This window comes from Plecotus auritus (genome assembly GCF_963455305.1).
Source record: "Plecotus auritus genome assembly, chromosome: 2".
Classification (NCBI taxonomy): domain Eukaryota; kingdom Metazoa; phylum Chordata; class Mammalia; order Chiroptera; family Vespertilionidae; genus Plecotus; species Plecotus auritus.
The window spans coordinates 85,997,062-86,019,276 of NC_137771.1; the positions used below are offsets into that span (position 1 = coordinate 85,997,062).

Consider the following 22,215-nt stretch of genomic DNA (forward strand, 5'->3'; position numbering starts at 1 on the left):
GCTGGCCTAGTCGCCCCCAACTGCCTCTCTGCTGGCTTGGTTGCCCCAACTGCCCCCCCCCCCCCCGCCAGCCTGGTCACCACCAACTGCCCCCCCCTGCCGACCTGGTTGCCCCACTCAGCCTGCTGTTCAGTCATTTGGTTGTCCCTCACTAACCCCCCTGCTGGCCTGGTCACCCCACGCAGCCTGCTGTTGAGTCGTCCATCCGGTTGTTTCGGTCATGACGGCCCCTGGCTTTTTATATATTAGGATTGTTGTAAGTATTCTATTTTATTAGTTATTGCTGTTAATCTCTTATTGTGCCTAATTTATAAATTACACTTTATCATAGCTATGTATGCATAGGGAAAACACAGTATATATATAGGGTTCAGTGCTATCTGCGATTTCAGACATCCACTGGAGGGTCTTGGAATATATCCTCTATGGATAAGAAGGGACTTCTGCAGAGCCATATCAGAGTTTGTTAAGTGGTATCTTGTGGTTTTAATTTACATTTCCCTAATGATTAATGATGTTCAGCATCTTTTCAATGTGTTTATTGACCATATGTATATATTTGGAAAACTGTCTATTTGAATCTTTGACCCACTTTTTAATTCGATTGTTTTTTTATTATTGAGTTGCGAGAATTCTTTATATATTCTGGATACTCATTCCTTATCATATATTAGACTTGCAAATATTTTCTCCCATTCTGTGGGTTGTCTTTTTCTCTTTATTGATGGTGTCCATTGAAGTAAAGAAGTTTTTAATTTTGATAAAGTCCAATGTATCCATTTTTCCACACTTGATCTTAGCCAAAAGGCCTAGAAGTGATAATTTATCCATTTTTTCTTATGTTACCTGTGATTTTTATGTATTATAAAAGGCTTTGACAAATGAAAGGTCACAAAGATTTACTCCTGCATTTTCTTTTAAGAATTTTATATATTTGTACCTCTTATATTTAGGCCACTGATCCATGTCAGTTATTTTTTGTATATGGTGTGAAGGGGTCCAATTCCAATCTTTTCCATGTGGCTATCCAGCTTCTCCAGCACCATTTGTTAAAAAGACTATTCTTTCCATTACTGCTTTGTCTTCATACTTTTTCAAAAGTCAATTGGCCATAAATGTGAGGGTTTTTTTCTGGATTATCAATTCTATTCCACTGATCTGTATGTCTACCCTTATGTCAGTACCACACTATCTTGAAAACTGTAACTTTGTAGTAAGTTTTGTAATTGGGAAGTGTAAGTTATCCAGCTTCATTCTTCTCTTTGTTTTGGCTTTTTGGGTCCCTTGCATTTTCATATAAATTTTAGGATCACCTTGTCAGTTCAGCAAAGAAGCCAGAAGCAACTTTGATAGAGAATGGGTGAATCTGCAAATCAATTTGGGGAGTATTGCCACCTTCATAATATTAAGTTGCCCAATCCATATACATGGATGTCCTTCTATATATTTAGGTTTTCTTTGCTTCTTTTTTTTTAAATATATTTTATTGATATTTTACAGAGAGGAAGGGAGAGGGATAGAGAGTTAGAAACATCGATGAGAGAGAAACATCGATCAGCTGCCTCCTGCACACCTCCCACTGGGGATGTGCCCGCAACCAAGGTACATGCCCTTGACCGGAATCAAACCTGGGACCTTTCAGTCTGCAGGCTGACGCTCTATCCACTGAGCCAAACCGGTTTTGGCTCTTTGCTTCTTTTGATAGCATTCTATAGTTTTCAGAGTATAAGTTTTACATAGAAGGTGATTTTTTTTAAAAAAAAGGATGTCTTTCTAGTTCCTACCACTTACACAAAAATGAAGAACTATGGATTGAGGACACATGCAGGCTGTAGCTGATTAAAAACATCTGGAGAAGATATTATATCAGAATGGCATGGGTGGTACCAACTCATCAGTATTTTAAAAATACGTAGCCGAGTTTGAAAACCACTGATTGAAGTAATGACAAGAGTTTCAGTGGTGTTTTAGAATTGTGTTTATTTATGCTTATTTATTAGTTATTTCTATTGTATCTCATTCGAGAAAGGAATTAAGCAGACTGACAATAAGATATAAACTAAATTAAAAGTGAAGACAAAAAAAGCAAGGGTGAAACAAGAAAGAAAAATAGGTGAAGACATGAATGGGGCTAAAATGCAGACTCCAATGATCTATCTACTCTTTCCACACAAACGTGGGAAACAAAATCAGTATCATAATAAAGCCACAAGTACAAATATTCTTGGCAATTAGACCAGAGACATGTGTGTAGCAGCCTCACCATGAGAGCAGTAGGAAGAAGTTCTGGCTGGTATCTCCAAGGCTTACTGCTCAGCATTTGTTCAGCTTACCTACATCCAAATGCCTGCCATCACTAAATCTACTTAAAAAGACAAATGAAAGCAAAGCCAAAGGAATCAAGAAAGCTTTCAAAATGTGAAAAAAATAAAAGTCTTATGGCAAACCCCTTGTAAAAAGACAGAGCCACCTTAGTCTACAGTTAACTATATTTTGTTCTTCCAAAAAAGCGACGACAGACCAAATAAAACACAAATTCAGTGTCTTTTTTTTTTTTTAAATTAGAACATAACAATAGATAAAATGTCTTTAGATGACCATGTCCAAACCTGCTCAATGCCTTCCATTTCCCACCCTGGTAATCCCTGTACCTGAATTTGTTTGTGGCTTGAGTGGTTTCCATGTTAAATTCGGCCACTGGCACGCCCCTGGCAGACACCTGGGGGGCAAACATGGCAGCAGGATAAACCAAGGAGGAAGTTCCCACCTACAAACCAAACAGATGGAAACAGACAAATGACCACACTATGCGAGAAGAAACATTTTTTCAGAAAATCTCACATAAGCCCAGGCAGGTTTGTGGTTGCAGGTGTGTGTGTGGGGAGGGGGGAGGGTGAGGGGAAGGCAGAGGAACTAAGCTGGATGAGATAATGGAGAGGATTTAAGGGACAAATCAGGAGTTAGGAGGCGTCTTTTTGGCTGATCACTGGAACTCAGAAAGATGTGTTATGAAAAGGAGGGTTGCGCAAAAGGAGAGAGTGGCAAAAAATGACTCATCACCTTTTGGGGTTAGTTTTATTTTTGTTTCTGCTCTTTGAAGTGATGTAAATAATCCATGATCCTTTTTTTTTTTTTTAAAGTTAGATAATTCAAAGAAAAAATAAAGACTTATCATTCATAACACTACTACCCCAAGATAACCACTGTTCACAATTTGATGTATATTCTTTCAGGTTATCCCCTATGGATATAATCTTATAAATATTCTTTACAAGAATGGGAAGACTAGCTGGCTTATTTTTCCTTGACTCACTTCTTCTACCTCTGTGACTTTGTAAATAAACTTTTGCTTGTATTTGAGTCTTCACTCTGAATTCTTTCTTAGCCAGAACTGAGGATTTGGGCGGGGGGCAGGGGTGATTGGGGGAAAACCAGCTTTTTTCACCTAGCCACTGACCCTATACTCAACTTCAGGATGCACTCAGTAAATACTGACTGAATGAGTATGCATCCATGAGAAAGCGGCTCTGCTTTTAAAGACGAGTTAAGGAAAATTTGAAATATGCCTACCCTTTGTCCAGTTAATTCTATTTCTAGAAAATTTGTCCTAAGACAATAATTTGATGAGCATGTTAAAAGTTATGTCTGAGGCCCTGGCCAGGTAGCTTAGTTGGTTACAGCATCATCCTGGTATGCCAAGGTTGCAGGTTTGATCCACCGTCAGGACACATAAAAGAAGAAACCAATGAATGTATAAATAAGTGGAATATCACATCAATGTTTCTCTCTCTCTCCCTAAAAATTAATCAATACTTTTTTTTAAAGAGTTATGTCTGAGGCTATTCACCATAACATTGTTTAAAATATCAAAATTTGAAACAGCCTGAATGTCCAACAATAGAGAATTCGTTAAAAACATACACCAGAACACCGCATAGCCAATTAAAAGATGATGTACTGACATGGAATATGCTAAGTGAACTGCTACATGAATAAAAGTTTTAAAACAGAACATACATAGACTCATTTAAAAATTTTTTAGATTACCATTTACATCAATGTTATTTTATATTGGTTTCAGGTATACAGCATAGTATCATATACTTTACAAAGTGCTTCCCTCAGTATTTCCAGTACCCACCTAACATCAGACATAGTTACTGCAATACTAGAGGCCCGATGCATGAAATTCGTGCAAGGGGCTCGGCCCCCACCACTGCAGCTTCATCTGGAAGGTCGTCTGGTCTAATTAGCATATTAAGCTTTTATTATTATAGACTAGAGGCCCGGTGCACGAAATTCATGCACAGGGGTGTGTGTCCCTCAGCCCAGCCTGCACCCTCTCCAATCTGGGACCCCTTGAGGGATGTCCAACTGCCCGTTTAGGCCTGATCGACTGCCCGTTTAGGCCCGATCCTACCAGGATCGGGCCTAAACGGGCAGTCAGACATCCCTCTCACAATCCAGGACTGCTGGCTCCCAACTGCTCACCTGCCTGCCTTCCTGATTGCCCCTAACCACTTCTGCCTGCCAGCCTGATCACCCCCTAACCCAGGGGTGGGCAAACTTTTTGACTCGAGGGCCACAATGGGTTCTTAAACTGGACCGGAGGGCCGGAACAAAAGCATGGATGGAGTGTTTGTGTGAACTAATATAAATTCAAAGTAAACATCATTACATGAAAGGGTACGGTCTTTTTTTTTTTATTTCAATAGTTTTATTCATTTCAAACATTTTAACAAGAAGAATGTAAACACTAATTATTATAATTTGAAACTTCAAACAATGGAGGAATCATAGCACAATAACATACCTTATATTGAAGATGGCAAAGGCAAAGTAAAATTGCCTAACAAAGGAAAGGTACAAAAGCCTTTCAAATTAAACTTAAATATAATAAAATAATTTAAAACTAAAACAAATAGAAAAGAACAAAATGTGTAAACAGTAAATTAAACATTTTCTTTAGTGCAACTTGCAAATTATGCCTGGGACGTAGATGTAGATGGCAATGTAGACTGGGTTGAAAGGTTTTTGGTCTTTAAAACATCAACTTCAGTGGGAACAGTGTTGTTGGTCTCCTTTTTAGCTAATGCTCTGATACTGTGCTCTCCAGGGGCGTGTCTCCCTACATCACCCCGATAACGTGTCTACGCATTCCCAGGGTGATGTCGGGGGACGCATCTGCGGGCATTACAAGGAGCCTCTGGAAGATTGAGAGGTTGTTCCTTCTACTGAATGGGCGGATATAAATCCGCCCACTCAGAAGAAGGAGCTGCGGCTGTGTTTCCCGACGTTGCCATGTTAACACTGCTGCTGGTGAAGGAGCGGAGGGGAGAGCAAGAGAACCCTCTGCTCTTTCGGCTGCGTGGGCCGAATAGAACAGCCGAACGGGCCAGATCCGGCCCGCAGGCCGTAGTTTGCCCATGGCTGCCCTAACCACTCCCCTGCCAGTCTGATTGATGCCTAACTGCTCCCCTGCCAGCCTGTTTGCCCCTAACTGCCCTCCCCTGCAGGCCTGGTCACCCCTAACTGCCCTCCCCTGCAGGCCTGGTCACCCCTAACTGCCCTCCCCTGCAGGCCTGGTCACCCCTAACTGCTCTCCCCTGCAGGCCTGGGTCTCCCCCAACTGACCTTCCCTGCAGGCCCGATCACCCCCAACTTCCCTCCTCTGCCAGCCTGTTCCCCTGCAATTGCCCTCCCCTGCTGGCCTGATCACCCACAACTGCCCTCCCTTGCAGGCCTGGTCCCTCCCAACTGCCCTTCCCTGCTGGCCATCTTGTGGCAGCCATCTTGTGTCCACATTGGGGCAGCCATCTTGTGTGTTGGAGTGATGGTCAATTTGCATATTACTCTTTTATTAGATAGGATTATTGACTGGATTCCCTAAGCTATAATTTACATCCCCAGGACTGTTTTGTAACTTCCAATTAGTACTTCTCAATTCCTTCACCTTTTTCACCCAGGCCCCTAACCTCCTCCCCTCTGACAAACATCAGTCTGTTCTCTGTATCTCTGAGTCTGTTTCAATTTTTTTATTCATTTATTTTGTTCTTTGGATTCCACATGTAAGTGAAATCATATGGTATTTGTTTTTCTCTGACTTATTTCACTTAGCACAATACCCTCTAGGTCAGTGGTTGGCAAACTGCGGCTCGCGAGCCACATGCGGCTCTTTGGCCCCTTGAGTGTGGCTCTTCCACAAAATACCACAGCCTGGGCAAGTCTATTTTGAAAAAGTAGCATTAGAAGAAGTTTAAGTTTAAAAAATTTGGCTCTCAAAAGAAATTTCAATCATTGTACTGTTGATATTTGGCTCTGTTGACTAATGAGTTTGCCGACCACTGCTCTAGGTCCATCTATGTTGTCACAAATGGTAAGATTTCATTCTTTTCATGGCTGAGTAGTAATCCATTGTATATATGTACCACATCTTTTTTATCCACTCATCTATTGATGAGCACTTGGGCTGCTTCTATATCTTCCCTATTTTAAATAAGGCTGCAATGAACATAGGGTGTGTATATTCTTTCTAATTAGTGTTTTGGTAGTATGAACCCATTTTTAAAATTTTTCATCAATATGTGTACTTCTGCATATGGAAAGGTCTAGACCAAGGGTGTGCAAACTTTTTCTGTAAAAGGCCAAATAGTGCTGGGGTTTTTTTTTAGTGTTTTTTTAATGTTTTATAGGCCATATGGTCTCTGTTGCAAATATTCAGCTCTGCCAATGTAGTGTGAAAGTAACTATAGACTATACAAAGAAGAAAGGGCATGGCTGTGTTCCAATAAAACTTTACTTACAAAGACAGGTGGCAGGTCAGATTTGGCCATAGGCCACAGTCTGCTCATCCCTGGTCTAGAAGAAATCATACTAAAATGCTAACGAATTATTTTTGGATGGTAGAATTATCAGATTTTTAATTTCCTCTTTTTGTGTTTTCTCAATTAAATTTAATAATGAGCATGTATTATTTTAAAAATTAGAACCAATAACATGCTCTTTTTATGATATTTTTTTGTGGGAGGAAAGGATTTGAGAAGCCAAAGACATGGTCTTGCATTGTTTTGTATTTTAAAATAAATTCTTATTCACTGTTTTTTAGTTTTCCTGTAGAACACCACAACTCTCAAAACACATCTTAAGAGAAGGAAAGAAGAAAGGAAAGCAAGAAGAGAGGAAGAGACAAAAGGAGGGAGGGAGGGAGGGAGGAGGGAGGAGGGAGGGAGGGAGGGGAAGGAACAACATTAATCTCCACCCCATCCTGGTGTTTCAGAAAATCCCCACAATCAGGGAAGAACGAAACGTACCACTAGACATAAGTCGCAGAGGGCCAGCTCTCTGTCAACCTCCTCCAGAATGGCAGAGTCCAGGTTTTCTCCAAACCACACGACATAAGGTCGCAGCAGGCCCCCGCACCCTGCCTTTTCACACCTGTAAAAACATCATCCTTAACTCAACCCTGAGCCTTGCCCAAAGGTCTGCCCAGGTGGACCGGAGGAAGACCAGGGGCTGCCCCAAATCCAGTCTGTCTAGATAGGTCACCTCATCCTCTGATCACCGTCCCTGCCCTCCCAGCCCGTAGGAGTTTGTCCTGAATATGAAGCACTAACTTTAACTGCCTTATAAAGTTTCTATTTTGTCTGAATGCATTGGGCTGATTTAGAGACAAATGTGTTTCAGCCAAGCTTGACTTCCCTTTCTTAAACAGGTTTCTCTTTCATAGTGACTTATCACACTCAAGGGCATGACTCTGCTCAGTCACCCAGGCTTGGGAGGACACACTGGACTAAGATTTGTCTCAAACACCCCAATCATCCCCTAATTTCATCAATGACCTCCTTTTATTTTCTCCGAGATTCGCCTCTCTCTGGTGCTGTCTATAACCAAGTTCTCCAGTATCAATTACTAGAAATCTGTCACCATTTCCTCCCCACTCTCTCTTAGTCATTTTATTCTACCTTCTAAAATAACCTCACCCAAACATAATTTTCATCATATTAATGTCCTACTCAGGAACCCCTCAGGATTCCCTGTTCTTTCAGATCGAAACTTTAGTAATGAAAAGCCTTATTAAGAAAAATAAAAAGGGTTCTGTGGTCAAATAAACCAGTGAAATATTAGCATATTATAACCACTTTTTGGAGAGTAACAATGTACTTTAGCATATGAAATGCTCTGGGAAGTCCTACAGTAAAGCAAACATACTCTGACTTGGTTTAATCTAGTGTGATCTGAACACATAACATCTTTTTTTCAAGCAATGCCTATGAACATCACATGGTTACAGTGCTCTCTGAAACACTTTTGGAAGTACTATTTTAATATCTGGCTTTGAAAACTTGACAAAAATCTTTCTAGGTTTTTAAAAAAATCTACAACGTTTTGGTCCTGTAATTTCATCTTTGCAAGACCTTTTACTGTCTCCATAAACCTGGATTAATGACACTGATGAGGAGGAGGAGGATGAAGATGACAGTAACTAATGAAAAGCAAGAAGGGTTGGAAAGCAGCAGTTCTCTTTCCACAGGTTTGGTTCATCCTCTGCACTTCTGCCCTTAGCCTCATAGGGCAGGGCTGGTATTTACACGTGAGGATTTAAGAGGCATCTCACCAAATGAACTTGGATTTTGATTCTTACTTTTCTTTTCTTGCAACCGGGAACACCAAGTATAGATTAAAGATTTTACCCACCGGGGAAGTTTCTCCACTGGGATTCTGGCATCTTGCATTTCGGGTTCTGGAGCACTGAATAAACAATATTAGAAAAGAAAAATGTCATTGGTATTATCAAAGAACAAAGGAATAACATAACCCAATAAGTATGTATATTTGCTTGGCAGGATATGGTACAAAACTCCTAATTAATACATGAGCTACTCAGAGGATGGACACCAAATAATTACTAGTGGTTTTACCACAAGAGGGAATTTGTATGCAGGGAGAAGGTGGAGCAGCCATATGCGCTAACGGGGGAGTTTCGTCATTTACATTTTATATGTTATCATTTGAATTTTCTTCAATGACATTATGTTAATACTAGAGGCCCAGTGCATGAAATTCACACATGGGGGGGTGTGTGTCCCTAATCCCAGCCTGCACCCTCTCCAAACTGGGATCCCTCGGGATCCCAGATTGTGAGATTGGGCCTAAACCGGCAGTCAGACATCCCTCTCACAATCTGGGACTGCTGGCTCCCAGCCGCTTGCCTGCCTGCCTGCCTGCCTATTCACCCCTAACTGCCCTCCCCTGCTGGCCTGGTCGTCCCCAGCTGCCCTCCCCGGCAGGCCTGGTCGCCCCCAACTTCCCTGCCCTGCAGGCCTGGTCGCCCACAACTGCCCTCCCCTGCCGGCCATCTTGTGGCGGCCATCTTGTGACCACATGGGGGCAGCCATCTTGTGTGAGGGTGTGACAGTCAATTTGCATATTACCTCTTTATTATATAGGATATTTCTTGTATACTTTTTACTGATTTAAAATTATCAGGTAGAATTTTTCTCAATATTCTGAGTCTACTCTTAATTTCTTTCCCTAACTACAATAATAATACACATTCATCATAGAAATGTTGAAAAATTCAAAAATATATAAAGCAGAATTACCTATCATCCCACCACTCCTGATAGTCACTGTTGAAATTTTGCTGTTTTCTTTAGGTCTTTTATCTATACATAAATACATCAACATGGAGAGAGAGAGAGAGAGAAAGAGAGAGAGAGAGAGAGAGAGAGAGAGAGAGGTGGGGGGGCTTAAATACAAAGTTGGGCCCTGACTGGCATGGCTCAGTGGTTAGAGCGTGGGCCTGAGCACCGAGGGTCACATGTTCCATTCCTTATTAAGGGCACTCAAGGGCTTGTACCTGGGCTGCAGGTCTGATCCCCACCCTGCTGGGGCACATGTGGGAGACAACCAATCAATATATCTCTGTCACGTTGCTATTTCCCTCTCTCTCTTTTCCCTCACTCTCTCTCTCTCATCTTCCCTCCTCCCTTCCACGCTCTAAAATCAATGGAAAAATATCCTCATTTCTTGGGTGAGGATTGAAAAAAATACAAAGTTGGGATCAGATTGTATAGAGTTAGATGCTGTGGTTTTCACTTAATATAAATTGTGAGCAAAATATTTCTTTCATAATATGGTATAATGTATTGGATCCTATTTCTTATAAATACCCATGCAAATCTTAAATTAATGTTTCATTTCCTCACATTTATGTTCAATTCAAAAGAGAAAACAACACACACTTATTCTGTAGTACAGCATAATTACCCTTTTCCTGCTAAAGCTTCACAAATTGGACTCTTGTAATTCTCAGCCACAACCCCACAAGAAGTACATTGAGTTTTGAATATGCTACCTGAAAAACATAAGTCAAGCAAAACCAGAAATAATATCATCAAGATCAACTGTCTCCATGTCCAAAAGGGTACAAAATCACTTAGTTTTTATATGTTCATTTTAGCAAATGGGCCTACCCTAGGCATCATGGGAAATGTAAAGGCATGCAGTACTATTGAACAAGCCAGGAGCATCTGCCCTCCTGGACTTTGTACTCTAGAGGGAAGAGAGACAGATGAAATAATCATTCATAACTAAGGAGCTCTCACATTACTCGGAGTGATGCTCAGGTAGACCTGAACTGATCAATAGGGTAGATGAAGCCAACCAACTAAAGGCATGATTTACCAAGTACATGATTGATAAAGGTTCAGTAGCTTGGGATGTGTTTACAAATCTTAATTTTAAATTAATAAAGCTTGAATATTTTATCCAAAGCCAGATCAATCAATAATTAATCAACTAATAAATGAAGAAAATAACTGCTAGAACTAGCAACCATTTATTGAGCTCACCCAATAATAGTGACCACAATTTACTACATATTGTCATGTGCCCAGTGCTGTGCTGAGCTGAGCATGTCACACACACACACACTGTGGTAGAAACACATTGTTCCATTGTCCAGTGTCACTTTGTGGAGGACCAATCTCTCCTCTATCCCATGCCAATCACATCCTAATCACATCCTAAAATACAAGCTTGGATACACGTTTCGGACTGGTCCAATCCCAGTATCCCACCCCTCTAGCGATAGTGTTTGGTTAAAAAGCAGGTAAGTGACCCAAGCAAGGCTCCCCAAGGTTTATTTTCTGAGGATAAAGTTAAGCTAGAGTGAGCCTGGAGCTGCCAGATGTTACCTTTGCTGGCACATGTAGGCAATCAACTACAGAGGGAGAGGTAAAGTAACTCAGAGTGAGCAAAGCTGAGGGAAGGAGAGGCAGAGAGGCAGGGAGAGAAAGACAGTGAGCCTGCTGCTGACATCAGCTTCTCCCAGGGCTCCTCAGTGTTGCCAGCCAATGTACCTATTTTGTCAGTTTTAGCATGGCTACTTTCCCATAAACATCTCTGAAGTTCAGACGCATCCTGCAACTGCCACTGGCCACATGACAGATGTGACGTGGTTGCCATAGCCAGCACTTGCACAGACTTGTTGAAGGATTACACAATGACTGACATGTGTCCTGCCTGGACAAAGGCAACCTCTGCATATTTCAGCCAACAAACCATTTAAGGTCCATTTGGGGAAGAAAAATGAGTCCTGGTGGTTATCTAGAACCCTTCCACGGACACCTTTTGGTAAGATCAAGCAAGGCCCAACGTCAAACCTGCAGAATGTGTGTCAGCAGTTTGGGAGGCAAACCCAGAGACAAGAGAGGATCCCCTTTTAGGAAATGCTGCATCACCGAACCCACACACTGTGGAAAACACAGTCACCGACACCTTGGAGACCTTCAGAAATCATTCAGAAGAAATAGCTTAACCACTCTATTTTACCCATGTTTTGTTCTCTATATGCATGAGAGTGATAGTTTCTAAAAATGTGTATCTAAATAAGTTTTAACAAGCCCTTTCTATATGTATAAAATAGTGAATTCTAAGGGGTAATAAAATAAGATATCATGGTTTGGGCAGATTATTTTCTTTCTAAGTATCATATTAAAAACATGTTGCATCTTCAATTTGATGAAAGAAAGGGCTTCTTTTTGTTTTTACCTGAATTTGAAGAGTTCTCATCACTTGCAACCAAAAAAGTCCCAACTAATATGTATATTATCTTATTTAATGCTTAAAATAACTGGATTTCGATTTTATACATTCTACATGCAAGTGCCAGCCTACAATCTGACACTGCACAGAAACAAGGAGAGCCATGTGGAAAGTATCCCAGATCCAACAGAAGAAGGTGCCAAAAAGACTTTCGGTGAGTAGGTGGCTGACACTGTTAGGACACAAAAGAGGGATGGGATCCAACCAAACAACGCTTACCTCTCATTGTCAGGGTGACCAAAAGCCTAGGCAAAAATGGGCAACCTCACGGCGTGCACACACAAGCACCATCCCCATTGGCTCACTGCTCCTGGAAATGCCACTATTAAAAATGCATCCCTTGGAATTAAAGTTTCGTAGACTCTTAAATGCAAATGTCCTCGGAGAAAAACAATCCTTGCTTGCCCATTGATGCTCTTGTATGAATGGGTTTATTAGATTTTTTTGGTGAGAGCAAAGAGGAGAAAGGAGTAAGAAGACAAGAGGGGAAAGGAGGCTGTCATCAGGGAAGAGAGGGAAAGCCAGAGGGACCTAAGACAAAACCCATGTGTGTCACAACTTGGTGGGCTTGATTCAGTGCAGGTGGCTGAGCGGTAGCTCCCTAAAGGCTGGAGGGCTTTGCAGAAGCACAGCCTCAGTAGACAGAACCAAATGGGACAAAGGGAAAGTAAATAGATACCCCAGGAATAACAAGGTCCCCCATGCCAGATCCTGCTAAAGCCACCTGTTCAATGGCCCACCCCTCCTGGTTCCCTTCAGCCCAGCTGGGCAGTTGTCTCTAGCACAACCCCCTCAAGAGCTGCTCAGGGAGGGGCGTGCATGCAGCTGTGCAGACAGACTAGCGCTTTCACGGTTTAACAGGCGCACACCAGACACCTGGGTGTGTTGTCAAAATGCAGATTCTGTTTTAGTGAGACAATGTGGAAAATGGCAGGACATATGCTTTCAAGTCTAGCTCCCCTCCCCGTGTGAGGCTGGGGGTTCTCACCATGGATTTCCAGAAGGTTCTTGGTACCAGCCTTGCGGTGCAGCTCATCGATGTTTTGGGTGATGACCATGACCCGGCGGCCCTGCTCACGCAGCCGGGCCTCACACTCAGAGATGGCGAGGTGCCCGGGGTTTGGCTTCACGCGCTGTATGACTTCCCGCCGGTAGTGGTAGAACTCCCACACCAGGGACGGGTTTTGGGCAAAGGCCTCAGGAGTGGCCAGGGTCTGGGGGTGAGAGGAGGCAGGAGTCAGGGAGGGAAAGAGCGCTCATGCTCCTTCCAGAGCACAGGCAGCGGGGGCGCGGAGGGAACCTTGGAGTGCCGGCAAACACTGGCGGGCTCCTCTTTGTCTACAATGGGCAGGCAGCTTTGGGAGGGTGCAAGCTGGCACACGTCTGCTTAGGTTCGTGCAGTGTGGCAGACACAGGGCAAGGGCCTGAGCACCAGCCTGTGTCCCAATCCTGGGACTAACAAGGGACCTTGGAGAAATTGGTTTTAATTTCCCCAATTATAGCTCAGAGAAAATACAACCTGTCCCATCTGACACTCAAGGAAGTTATGAACATGAAATAAAGTAATATGCAAGAAGATAGTTTAGGTTGGAGCTCCAAAATGTATGGAGTCAATATCATTTGTCCAGGAACAAAAGTGAAATGTAAAATGTCCAATTGAGGTATAATGGCCATAGTTGAGAAACTCAGTTTTTATCACTTACAGTTACACACTCACCATACACATTATATTAACAAGACATATAAAAAATATATTTTAAGGTGCAATGCCTCTTCTAGGACAAATCTCATGTACAGTGAACAGTCAGCAGAGAAGTAGTTGTCTAGGGCTGGAAGCTGACAGGAAATATACAAGGGAACCTTGGCAATGACCAAAGTATTCTGTATCTCAGTGGTGGCAGTGGTGGTATCACGCATTTTATTTTACTGTAAAGGTCCCTATCTGCCTGGTAGCCATGTCAGCCTTCATTTGGGGAGTGGATCTCCTACGCTGTGGATTATCCATTTCAACCCTATACTTCCTTCCTTCCTGCCCTCTACTTACAGCACAAGTGGCCTGGATATACAGGGGTGGGCAAAAGTAGTTTTATAGTAATTAATTAACAAAACAATAATAAACTGTGCTCTGTGAGCTCACAACTGTAACCCTGCTTTTGTGCCCTACCCTGTATGTGTCCTGGGAACACAGCTGGAGTCAAACGTAATCTATTGCTTTCCCACAAACTCAGCTTCTCTGACCTGACTGACCACCCTCTGTAAGTTCCTCCTGACACCATCTGAGCCCCATCCGCTGATTCTCTAAGTCAGGGGATGCTCTCTGTGGCTCCTCTTCTTGTGGGACCTTAATGACCCTCGCTCTTCCTTCTCCCCTCCTTCTCCTTTAAGGTGATGATGCCATGGAGGGCAGTGGAGAGGTGAACATCCTAAACCAAGCATGTCAAACTCAAAGGCTAACTTGGGTCAAGTAAACAAGGTTTAAGATTATGTGGGCCACAAAAAACAAAAGCTTCAATTTTCATAGAAACATAGGTTTATTTTAATAGAGACATGCTGAATACAAAGGGCTGAAATAAATGAGTGATTGTTAACATAAAATAATAGAACATTTTAATAAAAATTTTTTTAACATTGACTTACCAGACACTGAATAATTGCACAAATTAATAAGCATAACGCAAATAAGCCTATTTTTCTTGTTCTCTGAAAGTGAAATATTTCCTGTTGTGTACACCAAGCAAGTCAGTACAAGACTAATGACATGGCAATCGACTGCTAAAATATTCGCTGCTGGTATTAGTAGAGAGAAATGGTGCACCTGTGCTTAAGTTGCGTAAGGGAAATGAATGCAACACAATTATAGTAATCAGTCATTAGGGAATGTTGTAGTTCGTTATTAATAATTATGTATAACAGGATATTGTAAAAATTAAGTTATGAAATTTTTATTAAAACGTTTCTTACAGCCCTGACCGGTTTGGCTCAGTGGATAGAGTGGTGGCCTGCAGACTGAAGGGTCCCAGGTTCGATTCCAGTCAAGGGCATGGTTGCAGGCACATCCCTGGTGGGGGGTGTGCAGGAGGCAGCTGATTGATGTTTCTCTCTCATCGATGTTTCTAAATCTCTATCCCTCTCCCTTCCTCTCTGTAAAAAAATCAATAAAATATATATTTAAAAAAATAAAAATAAAATGTTTCTTACATACCATTCTATTGGCTGGGCCACAAAAATATTCGTTGTGGGCCACATGCAGCCCATGGGAGGCGAGTTTAACATGCTTGACCTAAACATTTGCCATCCTGAAGCCTTTCTTTCTGGAAAGAAGGGCAGGTTCATTAACCCTTCACTCAATAAGAAATCACCTGTTAAATCTGGAAGTCATGTATTGAAGTAATTATTTATGATTGCCTTCATTCAACCAACAAACATCTATTAAGCACCTACATTGTTCCAGAGTTCTCAGAGCTGGGGAAGGAGCAATGAATGAAACAGACAAAATTCCCTGCCCTCCAAAATTAGGGATTGCCTGGGGGAGCGGAGGAGACTGACTGCAAAGGGCCTTGAGGGAATAATCCGTGGCACAGAAATGTTCCACATGTGATGGGGTGGTAGCTACACTGTATACACTTGTTAGAAGTGATTGAATTGTATACTTAAAATAGGTGAATTTTATTGTATGGCTAATATACCTCAATAATTTTTTTTTAAAAAATCCACACCCCCAAAGAACTTAATTTCTAATGGCCTTCATATAAAGTTTTGAACATTAAGCTCTAGGCCTTCAAGAATTCAACTTCAGTGTTAATATGAAAAGTTCACAGAAACTTTAAAAATGTGTAATACTTAATTTCAATATCTATAGTAATGAATTATGCTAATCAAGGTTTTCTGATTCTACTTTTTTTTATCTGAAAAAATGCAAATTATACATACCTAAAAAATTAGGGAATTGCGTGCTTTGCTTAAATCTCTGATCTTAATCATATAGACACTGTGTCGATGCCAAAATGAACAGGACAAGAGTCACTGCCAATTTCAAAACTTTGCTCTCTGGGTTTCAGCCATCATTAGGTTCTGAGTCAAACTGTGTTATGGCTTCATTCAGAACAGCCGCTTAATATTCTGGAAACACTACTAACCTGAGCTTGCCACTTCCTCCAATAACCTCCGGCTCCTCTGAAAGTTGGAATCCCACTTTCAGCACTAATGCCAGCCCCTGAAATGATGACTATGTGGTTTGCTTTTGCAAAAAGTTTCCGAAAATCGGCCATACCTAAAGGGAGAATAAAACCTTTATCAATCCAGTACACCATGTGGATATTTATATCCCATACCAATCATCTGCCTAGGTTTCCCCTGCTCTCCGAAAGTAGAGTGTTTCTTATGAAAACTTGCATAAAGCAGAGAAGCAACTACTTTAGGGCACGTTTTGCTAATGGATGCACAAAATAAATGGAGATTAAGCACAGATGCTCACAGACACAGTTCAAAGCTGTAGCGCTTGATGCTGAATGTAGCTTCCAGAGAAGGAGCGTGGGGGGCACTCTCGCTGCTGGGGTGTGCCCTGTCTCTGTAACTTGCTGCAAGACTAATGCTGAATGCTATTTTTGTTTTAAACCTTTTTTCAATGCAAAATCCTCTTCAGTTTTCTTTTGGTTAGTGAAAACAGATACTAATTTAGGTTTTTGTAATAGTGAAGTGGTGTAGTAGAGCAGCGGTCGCCAACCTTTCAGACCTCACGGACCACCAGTGGTCCACGGACCACTGGTTGGCAACCACTGGGGTAGAGCAAACTTTGGAAAAGCAGTAGATATCTATATTTTGAAACTTGACCTTGTGTGAAATTATACTTTAAGATACTCAAATAAAAATCATTCCTGTATCATGAAAATGCTATCCATGCCCTTGATGTGTGAATGTACAACATCTTAAGAAAGAAGCAGGGCTTTCAGGCACACAGCACTGGCTCTGAATCTCAGCTCCACCTACACCCATGTGTGAGATCTTTTGTGAATCTCTGACCTTCTGCTATCCTGGGCTCCCTTGGTAATTTAATGTGCACAATACTGTCCTCCCCAGAACAGGGCTGCTATGAAGATTAATGGATAGGAATGCAACTTCCTTCATGAAAGTAAAGACAAGCTATGTGTGTGTGTGTGTGTGTGTGCGCGCGCGCGCGCGCTCGTTCGCACGCGCAAGCGCATGGAGTGACCTCAGGCCCGAACCCCAAAGCCTTCGCTTCCACCCCAAGTTCTCTTCCTTTTGCGGATCTTGCTAATTCTACCTTCTTTCAGCATCACTACCAAAGGTCAGGATGAGGGCCCCTACCCTGTGAACAAATGCTGTACCCTAAACCTAGACACATGACTTTCTCCTTTACAGCTCAAATAAGAGCTAGACTTTTCAACAAGATGTCATCAGAGACTTGGGGTAACAAAAGGGAATTGAACATAGAGAATAACATGGCAGCAAGTAATCATAGTCACAGACCATGGCTTGCCCTCCAGATCAAAGGCCTTCCTCTGCACCTCCAGGCATTCTACCCTGATCTCAAACCAACACAGGCAGTAGCCATTACTGAGTGAGGGCTCACTGCACCCCAGGCTGTGCCAAGCACTTTACATGGGTCACAAGATGAGTTTGCCCCTGAAGAGAATGTCCTCATCCCAGGATAAAAACAAGGAGCCAGGCTTGACAGTGCCACTGTGTTTCTTAGGTGGCAGAGATTAGGTCAGGACCCAGTATATGGCTGAGAGCAATACCCTCTCCCAGACACTGCGGCTGCCGAGAACCAATTCCAGCAAGTAATAATTACAAGAGTTGGGCGGCTCAACAAGGGTGAGCCACGTATGTAGTTTACCTGTTGGAAACGGCTAAAAGGCACTTCCCCCAAACCTGAATGGGATTGTTAACTGCCAGACAGCTCAGGGCATTTTATTGCCTCCTGTTGGCCAAACACCTGAACAGCTGCAGGTTATTCCCCAAACTGACAATACCCTTTGATACCTTACCCTTTGAAGTGTATATTTCCACCTTGCCTTGGGACAAATTGTGTTTAATAAAAGCAGGATCTTTGGTCAAGGTAGAGTCTTCAGTTCCTTTTAGCTGAAGCTCTTCTGACCCCCAATGCCTTTCAAAAATATCTTTTGTCTCCGGACTCTTTAATCATCTACGCACAGCCCCTTTCTCCAGAATGCTGAACCCTTAGTAAGGCTGGGAAAAGAACCCTGGCTTTATGGTGCCCTAATGAGGGACACCAACATTTATGGCGACCTGACCTGGGGCTGGACTTCAACCCTGGAAACACTAATGGAGCACTTCTGGAGAAAGAAGGATTCACCTGAGTGGAAAATATCACCGGACCTGGTGGTGGAAGATTCACTGTGCAATAGAGCCCATGTCAGCTTGGGAACCCCACGGATTTGCAAGTGCGTGAGTGATACTTTGTGTTTAAGTCAGATTATTATGGGGAAAAATTTGGTCAAAAGGCAAAATTATAAAGAAATTGGAAAATCAAAAGGTACTTTTTAAAATCAGGCTGAAGAAAGAGTACCATGGTCATCTTTAATATGGTTTCTTGTTAAAATCATGAAAAACCTAATTTGTTTTGAGGATCGAAAATCTGTAATTTCTAAAAAGCCACCAGACACAACTGCGGCACCCACGGAACAGCTGCGAGCCCCAGAACAACGCTCCCCAATTGGCGCAAACACACGGGTTCAGAGGAGCTCTACACTCCACCACGGAAAGGTCAGATTTCGCCTAGGATAAGGAGAGAGAGAACTACATAACCAGACACCCAGAGAAGAGAGACCATGGGGAGACAAAGACACAGCCCGCATATGAAAGAAAAGCAGGCATCACCAGAAAAGGAAGTAAACGAAATGGAAGCAAGCAACCTTCCAGAAAAAGAATTCAGAGAAATGGTCATAAGGTGGCTGAAAAGAATGGAAGACAAATTCGACAATATGAGCAAGAACCAAGAGGAAATGAAGAAGAACCAAGAAGAAATGAAAAATGACATCGCTGCTGTAAAGAACTCAATAGAAAGCATCAAGAGTAGACTAGAAGAAGCAGAGGACCGCATCAGTGAGCTAGAAGACAAGATGGGAAAAAATACCCAAGTAGAGCAACTTCTAGAAAAAAAAATTAAAAGGCAGGAGGAGAGCCTAAGGGAACTTTGGGACAACACGAAACAAAACAACATCCGCATAATAGGGGTTCCAGAAGGAAAGGAAGCTGAGCAAGGAATAGAAAACCTATTTGAAGAAATAATGACAGAAAATTTCCCTGATATAGAGAAGAAAAAACCCACACAAATCCAAGAAGCTCACAGAGTCCCAAGCAAAATGAACCCCAAAAGACCGACGCCAAGGCACATCATAATTAAATTGGCAAACACTAACGACAAAGTAAGAATCTTAAAAGCGGCCAGAGAGAGACAGAAAGTTACATACAAAGGAACCCCCATCAGACTAGCAACTGATTTCTCAACAGAAACTCATCAGGCCAGAAGGGAATGGAATGAAATATACAAAGTCATGCAAAGGAAGGGTCTGAATCCAAGAATACTGTACCCAGCAAGGCTGTCAATCAAAATTGAAGGTGAAATCAGGAGCTTCACAGACAAAAAAGGACTAAGGGAATTTATTACCACCAAACCAGCAATGCAAGAAATGCTAAAGGGTCTGCTGTAAAAAGAAAAAGAAATAGGAAGCGAAGAAGGAACACAGGTGTAAAGAATAGGAATGGCGACAAATAAGTACCTATCAATAATAACTTTAAATGTAAATGGATTAAATGCCCCAATCAAAAGACATAGGGTAATGGATTGGATAAGAAAACATGACCCATATATCTGCTGTCTACAAGAAACCCACCTCAGAAAAAAAGACGCACACAGACTGAGGGTGAAGGGATGGAAAAAGGTTTTCCAGGCAAATGGAACTGAAAAAAAAGCTGGGGTAGCAATACTTATATCTGACAAATTAGATCTCAAACTGAAGGACATAACAAGAGATAAGGAAGGCCACTTCATAATACTAAAGGGAGCAATCAAACAAGAAGAAATAACTCTGGTAAACATATATGCACCCAATACAGGAGCACCCAAATACATAAAAAAACTCCTGGAGGATATCAAGGGAGAGATTGACAGCAATACAATCATAGTAGGAGACTTTAATACCCCACTATCACCATTGGACAAATCCTCTAAGCAAAAAATCAGCAAAGAAACATCAACCCTAAATGACTCACTAAACCAGATGGAATTAATTGACATCTTCAGAACATTTCACCCCAAAGCCACAGAATATACATTCTTCTCAAGTGCACATGGGTCATTTTCAAAGATAGACCATATGTTGGGACATAGGCAAAGTCTCTTCAAATTCAAGAAGATAGAAATCATATCAAGCATCTTCTCAGACCACAGTGGCATAAAACTGGAAATCAACTACAATAAAAACAACCCAAAGAAGTCAAACACATGGAGGCTAAACAGCATGCTATTAAACCATGACTGGGTTACCAGAGAGATCAAAGAAGAAATAAAAAACATCATGGCAACAAATGACAATGAAAACACTACAATCCAAAATCTATGGGACACAGCGAAAGCAGTCTTGAGAGGGAAGTTCATAGCTCTACAAGCCTACTGCAAAAAACAAGAAACAGGGGTAATAAATTACCTAACCCAACAACTCAAAGAGTTAGAAAAAGAGCAACAAGAAAAGCCCAGTGTAAGCAGAAGGAAGGAAATAATAAAGATCAGAGCACAGATAAACGACATAGAGACCAAAGAAACAATACAAAAGATCAACAAAACCAAGAGCTGGTTCTTTGAAAGGATAAACAAGATTGATGAACCTCTAGCCAGGCTCACCAAGAAGCAAAGAGAGAGGACCCAAATAAACAAAATCAGAAATGAAAGAGGTGAAATAACAACAGATCCCGCCGAAATACAAAGGATTGTTAAAAAATACTACGAACAACTCTATTCCAACAAACTGGACAACCTGGAGGAAATGGACATATTCCTAGAAAAATATAACCTTCCAAAACTCAATCAGGAAGAATCTAAACAGCTCAATATGCCAGTAACTATGGAAGAAATTGAAGCAGTCATCAAAGAGCTCCCGGCAAACAAAAGCCCGGGGCCAAACGGCTTCACAGGAGAGTTTTACCAAACATTCAAGGAAGAAATAAAACCTATCCTCCTCAGACTATTCCAAAAAATTCAAGAGGAAGGAACACTTCCAAGCTCCTTCTATGAAGCCAGCATCACCCTAATACCAAAACCAGATAAAGACAACACAATGAAAGAGAATTACAGGCCAATATCCCTCATGAATGTAGATGCCAAAATCCTCAACAAAATTCTAGCAAATCGGATCCAGCAGTACATCAGAAAGATCATACACCATGACCAAGTAGGGTTTATCCCAGGAATGCAAGGATGGTTCAATATCCGAAAATCAATAAATGTGATACATCACATAAACAAATTGAAAGATAAAAATCACATAGTCATATCAATTGATGCAGAAAAAGCATTTGACAAAATCCAACACCCTTTCTTGATAAAAACTCTCAACAAGGTGGGAATAGAAGGATCATACCTCAACATAATAAAAGCTATATATGATAAACCCACAGCTAACATCATACTCAATGGGCAAAAACTAAAACCATTTCCCCTAAGAACAGGAACAAGACAAGGATGCCCACTCTCACCACTCCTGTTTGACATAGTACTGGAAGTATTAGCCATTGCAATTAGACAAGAAGAAGAAATAAAAGGCATCCAAATTGGAAAAGAAGAAGTAAAGCTGTCCTTATTTGCAGATGACATGATATTGTACATAAAAAACCCGAAAGACTCTATCAAAAAACTAACAGACTTAATAAATGAATTCGGCAAGGTAGCAGGATACAAAATTAACGCCAAGAAATCTATGGCATTTCTATACACCAACAGTGAACTTACAGAAAGAGAGACTAAAAAAGCAATCCCATTTTCCATCGCACCAAAAAAATTAAGATACTTAGGAATAAACCTAACCAAGGAGGTAAAAGACCTATATGCGGAAAACTACAGGACACTGA

At 41.6% G+C, this 22,215-nt stretch overlaps 1 protein-coding gene across 5 annotated transcripts in view; it reads right to left on the bottom strand.

Moving 5' to 3' along the window:
* The window catches only part of SIRT5 (sirtuin 5), a 54,671-nt gene that overhangs the window by 4,165 nt on the left and 28,291 nt on the right, over nucleotides 1-22,215 (bottom strand). For all 5 annotated transcript variants that reach the window (XM_080657760.1, XM_080657761.1, XM_080657764.1 and 2 more), the window contains 6 exons: nucleotides 16,245-16,378; nucleotides 13,097-13,322; nucleotides 10,270-10,357; nucleotides 8,695-8,748; nucleotides 7,311-7,434; nucleotides 2,652-2,767 (listed from right to left, as the gene is read on the bottom strand). In XM_080657760.1, the coding sequence (XP_080513886.1) occupies nucleotides 2,652-2,767; nucleotides 7,311-7,434; nucleotides 8,695-8,748; nucleotides 10,270-10,357; nucleotides 13,097-13,322; nucleotides 16,245-16,378 (742 nt within the window). The remainder of the gene's footprint in view (nucleotides 1-2,651; nucleotides 2,768-7,310; nucleotides 7,435-8,694; nucleotides 8,749-10,269; nucleotides 10,358-13,096; nucleotides 13,323-16,244; nucleotides 16,379-22,215) is intronic.